At 36.6% G+C, this 18,806-nt stretch overlaps 1 protein-coding gene and 1 pseudogene across 1 annotated transcript; both read left to right on the top strand.

Moving 5' to 3' along the window:
• Positions 1–18,806, top strand: part of LOC118813871 — a 61,893-nt pseudogene that overhangs the window by 13,020 nt on the left and 30,067 nt on the right.
• LOC118813872 (tumor necrosis factor receptor superfamily member 14-like) lies at positions 6,265–14,619 on the top strand. Its single transcript, XM_036579462.1, has 9 exons — positions 6,265–6,402; positions 8,877–9,279; positions 10,147–10,272; positions 10,386–10,541; positions 10,649–10,736; positions 11,024–11,220; positions 11,333–11,352; positions 12,985–13,130; positions 14,454–14,619. Exons 2-8 carry the CDS (start codon positions 9,150–9,152, stop codon positions 13,084–13,086), a joined length of 819 nt encoding a protein of 272 aa, XP_036435355.1. The 5' UTR covers positions 6,265–6,402; positions 8,877–9,149; the 3' UTR covers positions 13,087–13,130; positions 14,454–14,619.

Here is an 18,806-nt window from a genome sequence, read left to right as displayed (position 1 = left end):
GCAATCTTACTACATTTGCATGCTTCCATGACCTGCAAGCTGTTAGAAACATATTCTCCAGAAACTGGCCTACAATCTTAATTAATCGTAATAAAACAAATTTGTAGCAATCAAAACAATCTAGTCCTTGATTTTAGTCCTTGAAATGGAAAAGTGCCCTGTGGTCTGACAAATCAACATTTTTCAAATTGTTTTGGAAATCATGGACACTGTGTCCTCCGGGCTAAAGACCACTCAGCTTGTTATAGGTGCACAGTTCAAAAGCCAGTATTCATGATGGTATAGGGGGTGCATTAGTTCACATGGCATGGGTGACTGGCACGTCTGTGAAGGCACCATTAATGCTGAACGATGTATGCAGGTTTTGACAACATATTCTACCATCCAGACAAGGACTTTCTCTGGGAAGGCCTTGATTATTTCAGCAAGACAGTGACAAATCATATTCTGCATGTATTACAACAGCATTGCTCCAGTCCAACTGCTTGCAGTCCAGACCTGTCAACCACTGATAACATTTGCCGCATTTTGAAATGAAAAATATGACAAAGGAGACCCGGAACTGCTGAGCAGCTGAAATCCTATATCAAACAATAATGGGAGAACATCAGCAGTTGGTCTCCTCAGTTCCCAAACGCTTACAGAGTGTTGTTAAAAGAAGAGGTGATGAAACACAGTGGTAAACATGCCCCCCGGTCGTGTTGTTGTTGGCATCAAATTCAAAATGGGCATATATTTTTCAAAAACAATAACATTTCTCAGTTTCAACATTTGATTTGTTGTCTTTGTACTATTTTCAATGAAATAAAGGGTTCAAATGATTTGCACATCATTGAATTTTGTTTTTATTTATATTTTGCACAGCGTCTCAACTTTGAGAAATGTTCAAATTTTTGGAAATGGGGTTGTACATGCACATAATCTGATGCATGCATGTTTATTACATTTTACAGGTACAGCTTTTACTGATACTGTATGTAGAGACTGCTCAGAAGGTTCATATTCAGACGGCTATTTCACATTCTGTAAACCACATAGACAGTGAGTATGATCTGTGACTTATCATCTGCGTCCAGTAGGCTTGTTCGTTTGCATCTGAACGTAATGTGTTCTCCTCCTGCTCTTCACAGGTGTGAGTCTATGGGGCAGATAACAACCACACTGGGAACAAAGTCAACAGATTCTGAATGTACAGATAAACGTTCTCATTTTCTCTCCTTAGTCGCCTTTTCTTTACCTGTGTTAGTAACGTTAGGGTTGGCATTATGGAGATATATATATGTGTATATAGGAAGAAAAAGAATAGAGAGGCAAGAAAATGAAGCTGATTTACCATCAACCCCAGCACAGAGTGACAAAGACCATCATTTATGATCTTTTTTCTATAATTTGTCTTTGGTGTTTGTTGCTTTCACTCATTTGTGTTTTATTAAGAGTTCTTATGCACAAGAAAACTTTAATAAATATTGTACGTATTTTTTTCAGTTCATTGTGTCTGTCTCTTTTTTTAGGCACAGTAACAATGTCACTACTTTTGTTTGCAGTGATTTGTGGATTGTAGTTCTACACTACACAAAAAACTGGTAGAACATGTGGTTGGAGTGCGTCATTAGATAACACCTTGTGCTTGAGGAAGTTGGATGCCATTCCCTCAGGTTTAAAGCTAAATAAAGCATCAGTGACTCAGCATTCCAGCAAAACTGATCAGCCTTGCTTGCTTGAATGTGTCTTTTTTGCAAATTTCAGTGCACAGTTTCCATTTATTTGCTGCGTTTAACATGTTGGAAAAATTGTGGCATGACTTTTGAACAACCTATATTTTGTGTGTTCCCCCAGAATATTAAATTCATCAAATAAACAACTGTTCATTTGTGCAGAATATGTGGTCTCTATGCGTTAACTTATTTTCACTTGGACAATAAACAAACATGCAATCTTACTACATTTGCATGCTTCCATGACCTGCAAGCTGTTAGAAACATATTCTCCAGAAACTGGCCTACAATCTTAATTAATCGTAATAAAACAAATTTGTAGCAATCAAAACAATCTAGTCCTTGATTTTAGTCCTTGAAATGGAAAAGTGCCCTGTGGTCTGACAAATCAACATTTTTCAAATTGTTTTGGAAATCATGGACACTGTGTCCTCCGGGCTAAAGACCACTCAGCTTGTTATAGGTGCACAGTTCAAAAGCCAGTATTCATGATGGTATAGGGGTGCATTAGTTCACATGGCATGGGTGACTGGCACGTCTGTGAAGGCACCATTAATGCTGAACGATGTATGCAGGTTTTGACAACATATTCTACCATCCAGACAAGGACTTTCTCTGGGAAGGCCTTGATTATTTCAGCAAGACAGTGACAAATCATATTCTGCATGTATTACAACAGCATTGCTCCAGTCCAACTGCTTGCAGTCCAGACCTGTCAACCACTGATAACATTTGCCGCATTTTGAAATGAAAAATATGACAAAGGAGACCCGGAACTGCTGAGCAGCTGAAATCCTATATCAAACAATAATGGGAGAACATCAGCAGTTGGTCTCCTCAGTTCCCAAACGCTTACAGAGTGTTGTTAAAAGAAGAGGTGATGAAACACAGTGGTAAACATGCCCCCCGGTCGTGTTGTTGTTGGCATCAAATTCAAAATGGGCATATATTTTTCAAAAAACAATAACATTTCTCAGTTTCAACATTTGATTTGTTGTCTTTGTACTATTTTCAATGAAATAAAGGGTTCAAATGATTTGCACATCATTGAATTTTGTTTTTATTTATATTTTGCACAGCGTCTCAACTTTGAGAAATGTTCAAATTTTTGGAAATGGGGTTGTACATGCACATAATCTGATGCATGCATGTTTATTACATTTTACAGGTACAGCTTTTACTGATACTGTATGTAGAGACTGCTCAGAAGGTTCATATTCAGACGGCTATTTCACATTCTGTAAACCACATAGACAGTGAGTATGATCTGTGACTTATCATCTGCGTCCAGTAGGCTTGTTCGTTTGCATCTGAACGTAATGTGTTCTCCTCCTGCTCTTCACAGGTGTGAGTCTATGGGGCAGATAACAACCACACTGGGAACAAAGTCAACAGATTCTGAATGTACAGATAAACGTTCTCATTTTCTCTCCTTAGTCGCCTTTTCTTTACCTGTGTTAGTAACGTTAGGGTTGGCATTATGGAGATATATATATGTGTATATAGGAAGAAAAAGAATAGAGAGGCAAGAAAATGAAGCTGATTTACCATCAACCCCAGCACAGAGTGACAAAGACCATCATTTATGATCTTTTTTCTATAATTTGTCTTTGGTGTTTGTTGCTTTCACTTATTTGTGTTTTATTAAGAGTTCTTATGCACAAGAAAACTTTAATAAATATTGTACGTATTTTTTTCAGTTCATTGTGTCTGTCTCTTTTTTTAGGCACAGTAACAATGTCACTACTTTTGTTTGCAGTGATTTGTGGATTGTAGTTCTACACTACACAAAAAACTGGTAGAACATGTGGTTGGAGTGCGTCATTAGATAACACCTTGTGCTTGAGGAAGTTGGATGCCATTCCCTCAGGTTTAAAGCTAAATAAAGCATCAGTGACTCAGCATTCCAGCAAAACTGATCAGCCTTGCTTGCTTGAATGTGTCTTTTTTGCAAATTTCAGTGCACAGTTTCCATTTATTTGCTGCGTTTAACATGTTGGAAAAATTGTGGCATGACTTTTGAACAACCTATATTTTGTGTGTTCCCCCAGAATATTAAATTCATCAAATAAACAACTGTTCATTTGTGCAGAATATGTGGTCTCTATGTGTTAACTTATTTTCACTTGGACAATAAACAAACATGCAATCTTACTACATTTGCATGCTTCCATGACCTGCAAGCTGTTAGAAACATATTCTCCAGAAACTGGCCTACAATCTTAATTAATCTTAATAAAACAAATTTGTAGCAATCAAAACAATCTAGTCCTTGATTTTAGTCCTTGAAATGGAAAAGTGCCCTGTGGTCTGACAAATCAACATTTTTCAAATTGTTTTGGAAATCATGGACACTGTGTCCTCCGGGCTAAAGACCACTCAGCTTGTTATAGGTGCACAGTTCAAAAGCCAGTATTCATGATGGTATAGGGGTGCATTAGTTCACATGGCATGGGTGACTGGCACGTCTGTGAAGGCACCATTAATGCTGAACGATGTATGCAGGTTTTGACAACATATTCTACCATCCAGACAAGGACTTTCTCTGGGAAGGCCTTGATTATTTCAGCAAGACAGTGACAAATCATATTCTGCATGTATTACAACAGCATTGCTCCAGTCCAACTGCTTGCAGTCCAGACCTGTCAACCACTGATAACATTTGCCGCATTTTGAAATGAAAAATATGACAAAGGAGACCCGGAACTGCTGAGCAGCTGAAATCCTATATCAAACAATAATGGGAGAACATCAGCAGTTGGTCTCCTCAGTTCCCAAACGCTTACAGAGTGTTGTTAAAAGAAGAGGTGATGAAACACAGTGGTAAACATGCCCCCCGGTCGTGTTGTTGTTGGCATCAAATTCAAAATGGGCATATATTTTTCAAAAAACAATAACATTTCTCAGTTTCAACATTTGATTTGTTGTCTTTGTACTATTTTCAATGAAATAAAGGGTTCAAATGATTTGCACATCATTGAATTTTGTTTTTATTTATATTTTGCACAGCGTCTCAACTTTGAGAAATGTTCAAATTTTTGGAAATGGGGTTGTACATGCACATAATCTGATAACTGCAGAAAATCAGATTTTGTCAGTAATTTGTTCAATGTGTTTACATGCACTTGGGTAATCAGATAATGAGAGACTCTGGGTCTATATGAATCAGGCCGTAATCAGATTTCTACTTTGCACTTGGCCAATGAACTCACAGAAGAAGACGTGACATAAACGTAATGTAAAACTTACACATCATGTTTTTTAAAACATCCAGTCGCTCTAGCGGAAAATATGAATACACATCTGGAAGATGAAGAATGTTTAAATCCTTCATTTCGTCAAGCATGTAGTTTGCAGCAAATTGCCGGTGTCTGAACAAAACTTGTTTCTTCATTTTTTAATTTTTCAGTTTTTGACATAATTTAAAAATGCCTGTTTCCCTTTACATTGTTTGTAAATTTTATGATGAATGGACAAACAGAAATGGCCCAGAATTACTTGGTTCCTTTAACTTACATTAAAATTAAATCATGTTTTTTCTTTCTCCTGTAAAGTTATCATTTTGGAGACAAGTAGCGAAATGCTACCTGATATTTCTGGGATAGTGGTCCGTTTTTGCACATGAACAGACTGAGAAAACTGAAAGAAATCAGTAAGGGTAGACATGCACTGAAAAACCAGATTACTGAGCTAAAATCCAGCTGTCTTTGTTGGATTTTATAATCAAATTTGGCCTTAAAGGAGCAATTTTTAGCTAAAATTAACTTAATTTGTCAACAGAATGTGAAGAAATAACGATAATAAGTTGTGACATTATGTCAAAGACGTCTATGTATTGTGTTAGAGATATCTACTGAAGTTAGCATGCCAACCAGCTAGTCCTAGCCCGTCCTGTCTTGTAATACCACTTTGTACCTCAAGAGGTGGTAGTGAGTCACTGTAGCGTCGAGTCTACCATCAGTCCAACACGAGAGGATGAAGAAGTAGCACGCCCCCTCCCAAGGGCGAGGCTGAGGGTCCTTGGGAAGTGAAATCAGGACGGGGATGTGAAATTGGGCTTCCAAAATGATAAGAAACCACAAAGTAGCAAAGTGACATACATAGAAGCAAAAGAAGAGTCAACACTGGTGTTGCTTTCTACCACTGGAGACAGCTGTTAATGATTAAAGGGATGAAATTTGATGCTCAGCTTGCAACATTTCTTCTAGACTAGTAAATAAACTGGGGGAGGAGTGAAGAGGGAGCAGGAGGGACTAATTCTGTAGAGTATGAATTCGACAGGTTACGTGATCTTACATATTGCTCCTTTACTTCAATCTAAGAAATCAGAGTAGGCTGTACATGCCCACTTGAAAAATCGAATAACTGCCAAAATCCGATAAAGATTGGATTATTAAGTGCATGTAAACATATTCAATCATACTAAAAAGTAACATGTTAAATTTGCATCTAAGCATCATAAGAGTGCTCTGTCAACCATACAAAAACAGCAGGAATCATTTGGTTTTGTGTAACTGCTTAAGCGCTGTTGGGAGTGAGGAAGTGAGGAGCAGGTCAACATACCAGTTTAATGGGTTGATATGTATGACGTCGTCTTTGGAGATATAACAAACAGAAAAGAGAAAGCACAGTAGCAGACTGCACTGCTGATCACACTCTACTGATTTCCTCTGGAAAAGCTACAACAGTAAGAACTTTCAAACTTGCAAATAACCAATAAGCCTTCAAAATAGTGAATATACTTAGTTTTCTTTTTTATGTAATAATGCTATTTTTTATACTATCACTTTAGATTCTTGCATAATGTATTAAGAATAGATTATGTACTAATGTTATTTTTCATATCATTTTAAGGTCTCACATTTTAAAAACAGTGTAAATGGACAGATAAGGAAGGGAGCAGACAAATTTAGGAGCAGGCTAGAATTCTGGCTGTTTCTGCTGCTTCCAGTTTTTAAAACAGAAAATGTTTTTATGCTTTCAGCGCAGATTTCTACTGAGAGGATGATTCCTAATTGATTACTAACATACCATTCATGATCATAGAGTATGTAATTGTTTGGACAGTTGAAATATTACTAACTGATGTTTTGGCTTTGTAAGAGTGTAACCCTTTTTGTTTATTGGTGATCTCATCAAACACAAAAAAATATGTCTAATTATTTGACTACATACGTGTTGCTCACAAAAGTAAATATATTTCAAATGATTTTGTAACCTTTATTAATTATGTCATATAAGTGTAGGAAAGACAACTCCTACTTTATAACTGCACATTTATAGAAGTGCACATTTACATGCTTTTAAGAAACTTTATGAAAAGCATGGAATTAATGACAAAATTCTTGTGATTGTAGTGAGGGTCTGAATCGGTGCATGCATCATTTTGACATTTTTATATTTACATAACTTTTAAAAAACACAATGTGAACTAAGATTATTTTATTAATTAGGAGGTTAGACTAAGATTTTAGACCAAGACCAAGTAATTGATCATGCTTTGATTTATTTAAAAAAAAAAAATACTGAAGAAATTGCTTCGCTGAAAAATGCTACTGTGCTGTTTGGGAGCTGAAAGGCTGAAAGCACTGACTCTTGTTGAGTTAAAATATCTCACCTGACTCCCTTAAAGCAGTTGGAATTCACTGCATTGTTCTGTTAAAACAACATGTCAAGGTATTTACCAAAGAGGCCAACAGCACTTGGCAAGACACATGTTTTTATCATGTGAACTGTGATGTCATACTGTAAAACCTGCATATATATATATAGTATATAGTATATATATATATATATATATATATATATATATATATATATATATATGCAGGTTTCATATATATAAAAGGCAGACATTTTAAAAAGTACCCAGAGTTTAATAAAAGCTGTATCAGATTAAAACTGATTCCTCACTGCTGTTGTTGGGCAGATTAAACAAAATTGAGTGTTAGAAAGGTTCAAATACACTCTAAACATAAATAACTTTATAGGAATAAAATGTATTTTGATACAATATAGAAATGACTGATTATGAAATTTTCTAAATTTCCAAACATATAGTCCCAAAGTTACTTACATGGGACTGTACAGTCAGAAATTCAGAACACTACATAGTCATTTATTTATTGCTTTACATTAAGAGTTTTATTTCATAATGCTGCATATCCATTTTAAACAAATTTGGATATTATGATTATTTGAAAAGGATAATAGCTGACGTGCCATGGAAAACATTTATTTTTTTAATAAACATGTTACTAATCATGAAACAGCATTGGTATTTCTTATATATGTAAAGACAACTTTCTTGAAAATGGTCTTTAATGCATTTTGCAGTGAAGCTATTTATATACATTGTCTTTTGAAGGTCATTAATAAACAGATGGATTGAATAAATCTAAAACAAATTGCTGCTGTTGGAACTTTGTGTCTCCAAAATGATAACTTTACAGGAGAAGAAATAAACTTACTTTACTTTTGTGTAAGTCCATGGACCCAGTTTTTTTTCCCAAGTAATTTTAGGCCATTTCTTTGGGTCCATTTTTCATTAAATTTACATACAATGTAAAGGGCAACAAGTATTTTTAAATTGTGTGAAAAACTGAAAAGCGTCAAAAATGGACATTTGAGGTTTTGTTCCGACAGCAGAGAAATATAAGAGAAAAATGCATGTCAAGTTTAGTTTTGGTTACTTCCTGTTCTGTGAGTTTTGCAATATTTCAGTAACATCACATTGGTGATCATTGTAAAGTTTGGAGGAGGAGGAATGGTGGGCTGGGGCTGTTTCTGATGGTTTGGACTCTAAAGATCCAGTATGGGAAATCTTAATAATACAGCATGCCATGATATTCCAGATAATTGTGTGCTTCCAAATTTTTTGCCTTTTCCTGTTTTGTCCTGAGCACAAAGTGTGGTCTATATAGACATGGTTTGCATCTGAGTTTGATGTCTATGAAGTTGAGAGGGATACAAACTTTGCACAAAGTCCTGACCTCAACATCATCCAACATCTTTGAGAAGATCTGTAACTATAAACTTTTTAGAAAAGTGGAGGCTGTTACTGCAGCAAAGGGGGGACAAATTCCATACCGCCCACCCCCATCTGTACTTTCTTAAAGTTTATCAATTGCACATCTGTGACTGATGTTTCCTTTTTTACAGCTTCTCCTCCAAAGAACAGAAATGTTATATTAGAGCTCTAAACCTCTGATGCGTCTGTAGAGAAAAGTACAAGTTTCATCAGCAGATCTCCTGAGAGTGAAATGTATTTTTGAGGCTGAGCTACTAATCGCAGAAGTGCCTTCAGAGGGAAGCAAACATCCTGAAAGCTTTAGTAGATGGTCTAAACACAGCAGCAAGAAGAAGTGCTTGGAAGAAACGTCCTTTTTTGCTTTCCTTATTACAAGAAATCCTGACTGGAACAGCACAACCAAGATGATCTGTAGATTGAAGATTTTTGTTTTTGCTGCAGCTCTTTTCTCCCTGAATTTTGAACTCTGTTTTTGCAAGTGTTCCCGGTCTAAATATGAGAACGATGGAGAATGTTGTGCCAAGTGTGAACCTGGTAAGCCAAAATTTGATGCCTACAGGATTTATTGGGAGCTGTGATATGGTAAAAACAAAAGTGTTTACAACTACAGTGTCTAAATCTGTACTCATGAGGGCAAAGCTCCCATGCCGAGATAAGAAATGGCACAAAGGAATTCTAATGACGAGTATAGCTCGAGTATAACTCCAAACACCAGGCAGAAAAAGGCACAATTTCTTTTACAGAATATTAAGGCACTCCAACAGACAAGCGGTGATCTGAGTTGGCCCAGGCAGCAACTGAACAATCAACAAAACCCCACAACTTTTATACTCTTCTCTGGGCAAGGAGGGGTCATGACCTGACTCCTTCTTGCCCCTCTTAAATATTTCAAACCTTTTGATTTGTACACCATTATTTCAAAACGTCATGTGCTTCTCCTTTTCAAAGACATTCTTAATAATATATGGTACAAACAGAGTCTCTCTGCTTGTGTGCCTCTCCAGGCCACAGCCTTTGACAGCACCCGCTTGGCACACACTAATACAATTTATATCATGCTCAGGGTCTCACACACACACACAAACACACACACACACACACACACACACACACACACACACACACACACACACAGCTTCACATATACAGAGAAACCATACAGCATATGATTAGTTATGACTGAAATCATTAATTACTTTAATAAGCCTGAAAAATCTTTCACATTATCAAACAATCTCCCTCACTTCCCTTATAAAGCTTGTGAGGTACAAAGTTTTGTTACAGTGGAGACAACATAGAACACAAAATGCTTTTACAACATAGCATTAAGAGAAAAACATGCATTATCATCTTTATAATTTCTAAACATAATTCTGTCAGCTCATATTTAATGCTTTTTAGGATCCCATGTTCATGAGCACTGCACTGAGAATTCAGGCACTAGCTGTGCTCCGTGTCCTGCATCAACTTTCACAGTTGAACACAACGGACTCACAGAATGCACGAAATGTACAGTGTGTGATCCTGGTAAGTCTGGCTTTATAAGAAATGCATTTTGTATATAAATTTGTATATATTGGTGAATTGAAAATAATTTTACAGCAATATGTTTTAGATTAACAGAGTTGCTTTGTTCACAGGTCAAGGCTTAAGAGTAAAGACTCCCTGCACTCAATCATCAGATACAGTCTGTGAACCACTAGATGGACATTACTGTACTGATGAACAAAACGACGGCTGTGTACGAGCTGTGGAACACAAAAAATGCAGACCTGGACAATATATAAAGCATAAAGGTTAGTGTATAAACCACAAACTGTGCATAAACAACAATTGTTCACTTTTCCCATTAATTAATTTGCACTTTATTCTCTGTGACTGAGCAGAACTTGTATGTTTGCAGGAACATCATCTGAAGATACTGAATGCGATGGATGTAAAGACGGCACCTACTCAGACGGCTCTCTTCAAACTTGTAAGCCACATTCAAAGTAAGTCGAGCGTTATTGAGTGTCATAATGTGTGTTGTGTCAGTATATGCATTTAATGCATATATAGTTTTTTATTTTTCCATTATGTTCATCTCTATTGTTTGCACAAAAATGCCGTATTTATGTGTGCTCTCTGTAGAATGTGTGAACTTATTTTCACTTAGAAAATAAACATGTAATTTGACTAGGAGCTTCCAAGCTTTATATATTTGGGGTATATGCATTTTTTTTTAATTATGCGGAAAGATGTCACATGACTGATGATCTATTTTGTTGCTCTCTGACAGATGTGAAGATGACGGCCGTACAGAAATAAAGCCAGGAACACATTCTTCTGATACCGAATGTAAAAGCAACACTCCAGTTGCTTTAATAGTTGGAGTCACAGTTTCTCTTTTTGTTCTTCTTCTTGTTGTCATTGTTGTTGTGATTGTTGTAATAGTAAGGTACTGCAGAAACAGACGTAAGACTGGTAGTGTTGAAGGTAAGTGTTTCTCATTTATTTAATTGTTAAGTCAAAAACATTCCAAGCATTTGTATGTGATTTTTTCTATTTAGTAATTTGTATTGAATTTGTATTTAAATTTCCATTTCAGCCTCTGTACCTCCGACACAAGTAAGTGTTGTTTTGCTATTATTACTACAAATGTACTGATTACTTCTGTGTTATTTGGGTGTTTGTCTTGGTTTGTTGTGTCTTCTCTTTTATATTTCTCTGATCTTGGAAAAAAAGTGGCCTATAACACATTTTGAAATGAAGCCCTTTATGTATTGTGGTATTGGAGTAGAGTAAGACATGGGAGAGAACATGATTCTGCTGCAAGTAATGCTCTTTTATTGACACCAGCACAAAGCACATAACATACAACCACACCCAGGATGCGGTGGGGGCGGGGTGGTCACCAATAGCCTTAGGCTTCCACCTCATGGTGACCCCACAACCTCACACACAAGCAACCTGCACCCCAGACACAAAATAACACAATATCACATAACAAATCTTCTAACTAACAGACAACAACATAAACAAGTCCCTTTTCCAGAGAGTGTGCACCTCCCATGAGCCTCTTCACATGGCCCTTTGCATGGCCACGCCTCCGAAGAGGCAGCTCGGCCGGTAGCAGGATGATACAATGAAGCACATGATTCAAAAGTAATCTTTAAAATTCAAACTTGAACACTGTTAGTAGTCATACCAAAGGAACAACTCCTAATAAGATGCAAGGCCCTGATTTACTTATTTAAAGGTTTCTATGTATAAAAAAGTAGCAATATCAAAAACAATCAACTATAGAATGTTGCAGCCTACTAATTAGTAAACAGCATGTGCCTTAATAAATATGCATTTTGGGGCATTTTTACCAAAGAGCAAAATACAGGGCAATGTCAATGAAAATAAAAATGTTTAGCACCCACAGAGAAATTTTTTAAGCCTGAAAGGTATTTTGAGAATTTACTGTGTGCTTTGCACCATGGATGCTGTCCTTGTAATTATTTTAGTGTTTTTTTAAGCTAAAAAGAGTATTTTGTATAAAATATGTACAAAAAGTCAATATAGCAGAACAGTTACACAGTGGCTGTCATGTTTTCTGCCGTCACCTGTCCCAATTTTGTTTCGCTTCATGTTTCTGCTTCTTTGGTGACAGAGATTCACCCTTCCTCACTTTTTCTTGTGCTAAATTATAAGTATTTGTCCAAATTTGGGTTCTCAAACTTCTCACAACACACTGTGGTTAGCCAGCACCAGCAGCAACCACTCATTCTTCTTCTTTCTACATCCTCCGACCAGTGCTATAGCACCACCAAATTCAAGCTGCTGCTTTTCAATGTAAAAGCGCAAAAAGCAATCTCTGTTTGCTTTATCTGTTCTGGGCTATTGTAGAAACATGGGGGTGCAACACAGCAGCCTCTGTCAGAAAGGGATCCGTTTCCTATGTAGATAAGAAGGGCTCATTGTAAGCTAACAGAAACATAATGATTCATAGTTATAGGTGATTATACACTAATGAACACATGGTTTTGTATACTATATTCCATTTCTGCTAATAAATCCCCCAAAATCTTACGTACTGCATTCTATGGTCTCTATCAGCTCATACTGAAACAGTTATATAATTGTTATTATTTTACTTAATGTACATTAGTGTTGGTAATACATGTTGCAATGAAACAATGTATGTGTAATGTCTAGTGTTTACTCCAGTACATATCTGAGCTATAACCACATTTTCTCTTTTGTCTTTTTCAGTCTAAAGCAGTGAACATCCTTTTTTGGCAAGAGGTTAAGTGGCACATTCAACAGTACATTACAGCAACCTCTAAAGGTGATGTGGAAAAGATGCCAGAGTAAAGAGTCTGGCAGTAATGGAGAGCACTTCCCAATGTGTTCTGCTGGTAAGACCACACATTCTTATCATATTGTGATTTCATCACACACACACACACACACACACACACACACACACACACACACATATATATATATATATTTGAATCAGCAGCTAGCACACACACAAGTTCAGTGACACCACAAAAATGTATATTATATACAAGTAATACTAAATATAATGTGTTTTTCATGGTGAAATTATCATATGAATATGTTGAATAATATATTATAAAATAGGGAAGCTCACACAAAACTATTTGTCTTTATTATTTGCCATATTAATGAAGAGCTTGGTATCAGAGCTCAATTTTGACAATCATACATTTAGATCTCACACAGTTGGCCAACATACAAAGGATTTCAAGATTTTACACGTTTGTGTATATAGTCCATATTTGTCTGTTTGGTGATATAGGTTGTAGGTCAATTTTTCCAAGGGAAGCAGAGTTGCAGCTTGAGAAAGCCACAGGTGCAGATGTTCTGCCCCTATGCCTAAAAGATACAGGGCGGGGGACGTCTGAAATTGTGTTTGAAAGATATTTTCTACTGTGATGTGAACTCTGTCCCAGAATTTTTTTTTACATTGCAAAAAGGCAAGAAAATGTTTTACATTTAAAGTATATGCTAATCATGATGAGGTTACAAATATTGAGCCGGTCCTCTTCTGAGGGTTGGTTCAAGTCCTTTTCCCAAATTATATTTTTGCAATTTTGACAAAAATAGACTTGCACATCTTTTATTTGTTGTTGACATTTTTTAGCCACGAAACATGTAAGGAATGAAGTGCTTACTTCATTGTGTCCAGTCTGCAAAGGACCATTGTGGCTGCAGGTTTTCATTGTAACAAAGCAGTGGCACACATAATTCTACTTGTTTAATCAGTCAGTCTTGAAATAACTGATCATTTGGATATGTAATTTTAGGGACATTTAGTCCGAAGAAGGCATAAAACAGTGATACTTTAAAAAACAAAGATTCTCAAAGGGTCACTAAGATTTAATGAGATTATATGAAGAATTGTGTTTTATATGACTAGGTACATGAACTAACCAGAAAAAATGGTCAATTTCAGGTTGGGCAAATGTCTTTACTGATAATCAGATTTGTATAAAAACACATTGTAAATTGTAAATGAGGACATACAAGCTAATTTGCCGTGATTATCACTAACATTTACTATAGGTCATGCAAATGGTAGATCAAGCCATGTAACACACTTCCCTGCATGTGTCAATTCAGAAGATACACAATCAAGTCTTATCATGTGTATCTGGTGGGCTTGTTCTTTCGGATCTAAATATAATTTGTACTCTTCCTGCTCTTTACAGAATCTATGTGGAAGATAACAACCACACTGGGGACAAAGTCATCTGATCTGACAATGGATGGGGGATTCTCATTTTCTCTTCTTGATCACATTTTCATTGCAAGTCTTAACAATGTTAGAAATTATATTACTGGTGTTTTCTTGGTGAAATATGTAATATGGCCAAAAGTTTGTAGACACCTGCTCATGCAACACTGCTTCTGGAATCAAGGGCATTCATTTGTTCCTGCTATCCTGCAGTAACAGATTGAACCTGAAGGCTTTACACGAGATGTTGGAACATTGCTTTGAGAATTTGACTGCATTCAGCTACAGTTCCATTAGTGAGGTCAGGTACTGATGTTGGATGATTAGCTCTGGATCACAGATGCCACTCTGACTCTTCCTGAAGGTATAATGAAGGTATATTCCCAAAATATAATGGATCTCCATCATTCCAGAAATCATAGCCTCACTGCTCCACACCCCAGTGCAGGGGAAATTTATACCCCTCTCACTAATGCTTGGCATTGGACATGGTGACTGTTTTAGTGCTCCATTCTATTGGCTGTTTTATTCCATTATACTATATAAAGCTAAGAGTGCTCAACTGAACACCTGTGGGTCCAATGGGTGGACCTTAAAGCAGGTGAATTCATTAACTAGAAGAGGTGTCTGCATACTTTTGGACATATAGTGTACACAGCCAATTCCTCATAAACTTATTATTTTATTTTACAGATTATAGTTTGATTCGCTGTGATTAATCATATATTCACAAGTAGTCATTTACACTCATTCAATCACTTATTCAATAATATACATGGAATACGTTTTCAGTAGTTTGTGATTAAGGGATTTTGAGATGTTCTTTTTTCCATACATAAATTGCAAATGAAAGTGTCCTTTTATCTGTTTTATCTGTGCTCCAAAAGTGGTATGTTCATTTGGTAAATAAATGCTGTTGTTTTTAAGCCGTCATCTGAAAGACTGAGTTAATTTAAGAGAGTTCATTTTGAGGTCTAAGTAGTCAAGTTTAGTTTGGCTCAGATCAAGTGAGGAGGAATTTGACCAAAAGCATTGCTAGGCTGCCTCATGGCTTTGCCACCTGAGAGGGTTAATGTGGGATAACAGAGATGTACAAAAGGGAACACTCAGGTATTTTATCTTCAGACCCACTAAGAGTCTGCTATGACTGTTTTTTCTGTTTAAGCAGTTATTTTTTGAGCATTTAACCAATGATTGTCTAGTGATGTATTTGTTTTTGTCTGGAGTTCTTTGAAATAAATCCGACAAAAGGCATTCTTGGACTGTTCAATTATTTATGGCCCAACATAAGATTCTTATGTATGTGTCTAACAGTACTGGAGAGGTGACTGTGACGTACCTCTGTTTTAAGAATCTGGAAACACTGTACGAAGACTGATACGTGTTGGTGTAATGCTTAACATCTTTTCTCCTCTTTGACCTGAAGTTGGTCAGCAGATAAAATAGTTCACAACAGGAGCCAGAATATGTTGGAGGTGGATGGTTCCATGTTCAATATCTGGGGGGGGGTAAGAATGTCGAGCTAGAGCTGGAGGGCTTACCTAACAATACATTGAAGAAGGTGAGGATGAAGCAGCATCATTCATTTACATTCTATCTGGCTTATCGCACCTTTCAATCATTAGTATTTTTGTGTGAATTATTAAAGGTATTTAGTTCATAGTAATGCATGTTTTACAAAGACATTGTCACAGGGCAGCTTCACAGAATTCAGGTTTCAAAGCACTAAAAAGCAAACCAAGCACTGCAGCAGGGAGGAATTAGATTGAACCTCAAAAGGAGTTGAGATCCATACTGGGAAAGCATCCTGCTCTAGATGGCACCACATAGTGAAGTTACAGACATTTATGAAGCTCCACACTGATCTCCATACATGATGTGACATGCTCATTGCTGTTACCAAGTGGAGATCTAAGTTTATATACATAAATAAAACAATATAGTGAATCCGAAGTGAATGAAATAAGCATTTACCTGTATTTGACAATGTGTATTAAAATAAGAGAAAGCATCACTGTATGCAGATGTTAATAGAGTTCATGTTTGGTAATTTTTTTATGGCTTTCTATTAAAACACTGAATTAGTTTACATTGTAGTAGGGGTGGGCAATATGGCAATATTTTACTGTTATCATGAAAAATCATGTCACAATATGCTTATCTGAGCATACTGTGGATATCATCAGTACTGAAAGCACACTGACTACATGTTTCATCACAAAGTGGGCATGAATAGGCCTGTTTAATTGGATTTAGGACAGTGCAGTTTAGGAGACACTGAATTAAAATCATTGTAGTATATATGTGTGTGTGTGTGTGTGTGTGTGTGTGTGTGTGTGTGTGTGTGTGTGTGTATTATGTGTTCTACTATTTTGAGACAGTTATGTGTGTAAATATTCAAATGCTGAGAATCTTATTTAAAAAAAAATGTAGAATTAAGTTACCCTTTATAAATGAAGCACAGGTGTGTTGAAAGTCAACAGGCCATGCTACACACTATTTAAAAAAAAACTGTTGATTTCCTTTACATGATCTAATGTGTGACGTAGTGTGTGATATTAACTGCATTAACACATTGAAATGCTAACAACAGATGATAAGTCAGCCAATTAAGTCTTTTAACAGTGAGTTTCAGAGTCATCTGGTTTTTATGTTGGGGTTTTAAAGTATACTGTTTATTCAAAGGGGTTGGCGGAAATCCAGAGATGGTAGCAAAGAGCTGAGAATGAGAAGAAAATCCCTTATATTTATAGTTTGTGTGCTTGACATTTTTAATCAATGATTTACAGTAATCGATATGTGAGCATCAAATACAGAGGAAAATACATTATGTATGGGCCTTAGAAAAGTATTATTTCTAGTAAACAAAGTAGGATGAACTATATTACTCCCTGTACTCACTGAAAGGAGATTTTTTTTGTCCATATAAAACTGCAGGGCATCAGTACTGTTTCTTGATGATGCCATTATACAAGATAAATATACAGAATTAATAAGACGACACTGTGAAGACAAGCGCTATAAGAGAGTAAAGACTTTTCAATAGAATACTGGTAGACATCGTGAGCTACATTCAAAGAAACTTCGCAAACGTCAGCTTAGTTGATTAATGTTAAGCTACTTATTTGAAGTTAGCAATATTAGTTTATTAATATGTTATTATTTATGACAGAGCATTACTGATCAATAATTTCTATTAATTTTTTACTAGAAAGATATAAACCATCTAGCTAACGTCAGAAGGGTGCAAGCACACAAGCCGACTCAATACCACAGCCACGAACCTACCTTGACCAATTGGCATAAAGCTGCTTAAGAAAAGATGCCATGATTGGTGCGCTGACAGGAACCGCCCCTCGGCAGCTCTGATTGGCTGGAGTTTTGACACAAACAGTCAGACATTTTACAGCGGGCAGACGTGAAAGTTGAGCGCGCGCTGTGGAGCTTTGTGGTGTTGTGTTGAGCAGATCCGAAGGTGTTTATCTGCGCACTTCGTGCTGACAAGTGCGTTCAAGTTCATTAGCTGCGCGCTTAGAGCACCGCTGTCCTCTCAAACCGTGACATTCCTCTCTCAAACATCAGGATCTTCTCTCAAACATTTTGGCACAAGAGTAACTCCATACGAATCTACTCGGCATCTTCTCGCTCGGATGTAGCTTTAATGAAAGCAGTTCGCGTCTCTTATCTAACATATGTTGCGTGATCTTGGAGAGAACTGAAAGCAGAACACTGCACTGAACTGAACACAGTTCTGTTCGGGAGCCGCTTCCAGAGCAACAAAAGGAACTTTTATATTAAAAAGGAAAAAGGACAGTTTGGAGTTTTTGAGAACAGCTGAACTAAACGCAGCGGCTCATCCTCATCACTGAGTTCTTCAAGAAAGTAAGAGCTTTTTAACCTTCAAATAAACAGTAGATCTTCAGTGAATATGGCTTATTTATCATTCTAATGTAATCTTGTCTTTTATGTTAGGAGGAGGACTAAGTAATCCAAAAAATGCTTATTTTTATGTGAATATTTGAAAGGTTTTCAGATGCAGATGAGATATGGAAAGTAAATAAACCCCATCTGGAATTCCCCGTTTAAAGTGAACATAACAGGGTCGTCACCTCAGCTGAGGTGTAGAGTTTAATATGTTACTAGTTTAATCCTGAGCGAGTCGCGTCTCTTAAACTCAGCTGTTATCAAAGCTGCGGTTTAAAGTGAATTTTAAACTAAACGCGGTTGCTGTCATTTGGAATCACATATCTGCTACTAGATCTCTCTGGACATGAGCTTAAAGGGGAGTTCCACCAATCTGATGTGGATGCGCCGTCATAGAGAAACT

Source organism: Colossoma macropomum, unplaced genomic scaffold (genome assembly GCF_904425465.1).
Source record: "Colossoma macropomum unplaced genomic scaffold, Colossoma_macropomum, whole genome shotgun sequence".
NCBI lineage: Eukaryota > Metazoa > Chordata > Actinopteri > Characiformes > Serrasalmidae > Colossoma > Colossoma macropomum.
The sequence above is the reverse complement of the archived record's forward strand: the minus strand, read 5'-3'. Positions and strand labels throughout refer to the sequence as shown.

What these genes read in the sequence shown, in the direction of transcription:
- LOC118813872 (XM_036579462.1), top strand. Translation starts at nt 9,150, where the DNA reads ATGATCTGTAGATTGAAGATTTTTGTTTTTGCTGCAGCTCTTTTCTCC. An exon ending in ATGTACAGTGTGTGATCCTG is followed by an intron (nt 10,273 to 10,385) that starts GTAAGTCTGGCT and finishes CTTTGTTCACAG; the next exon opens with GTCAAGGCTTAAGAGTAAAG. An exon ending in TAAGACTGGTAGTGTTGAAG is followed by an intron (nt 11,221 to 11,332) that starts GTAAGTGTTTCT and finishes TTTCCATTTCAG; the next exon opens with CCTCTGTACCTCCGACACAA.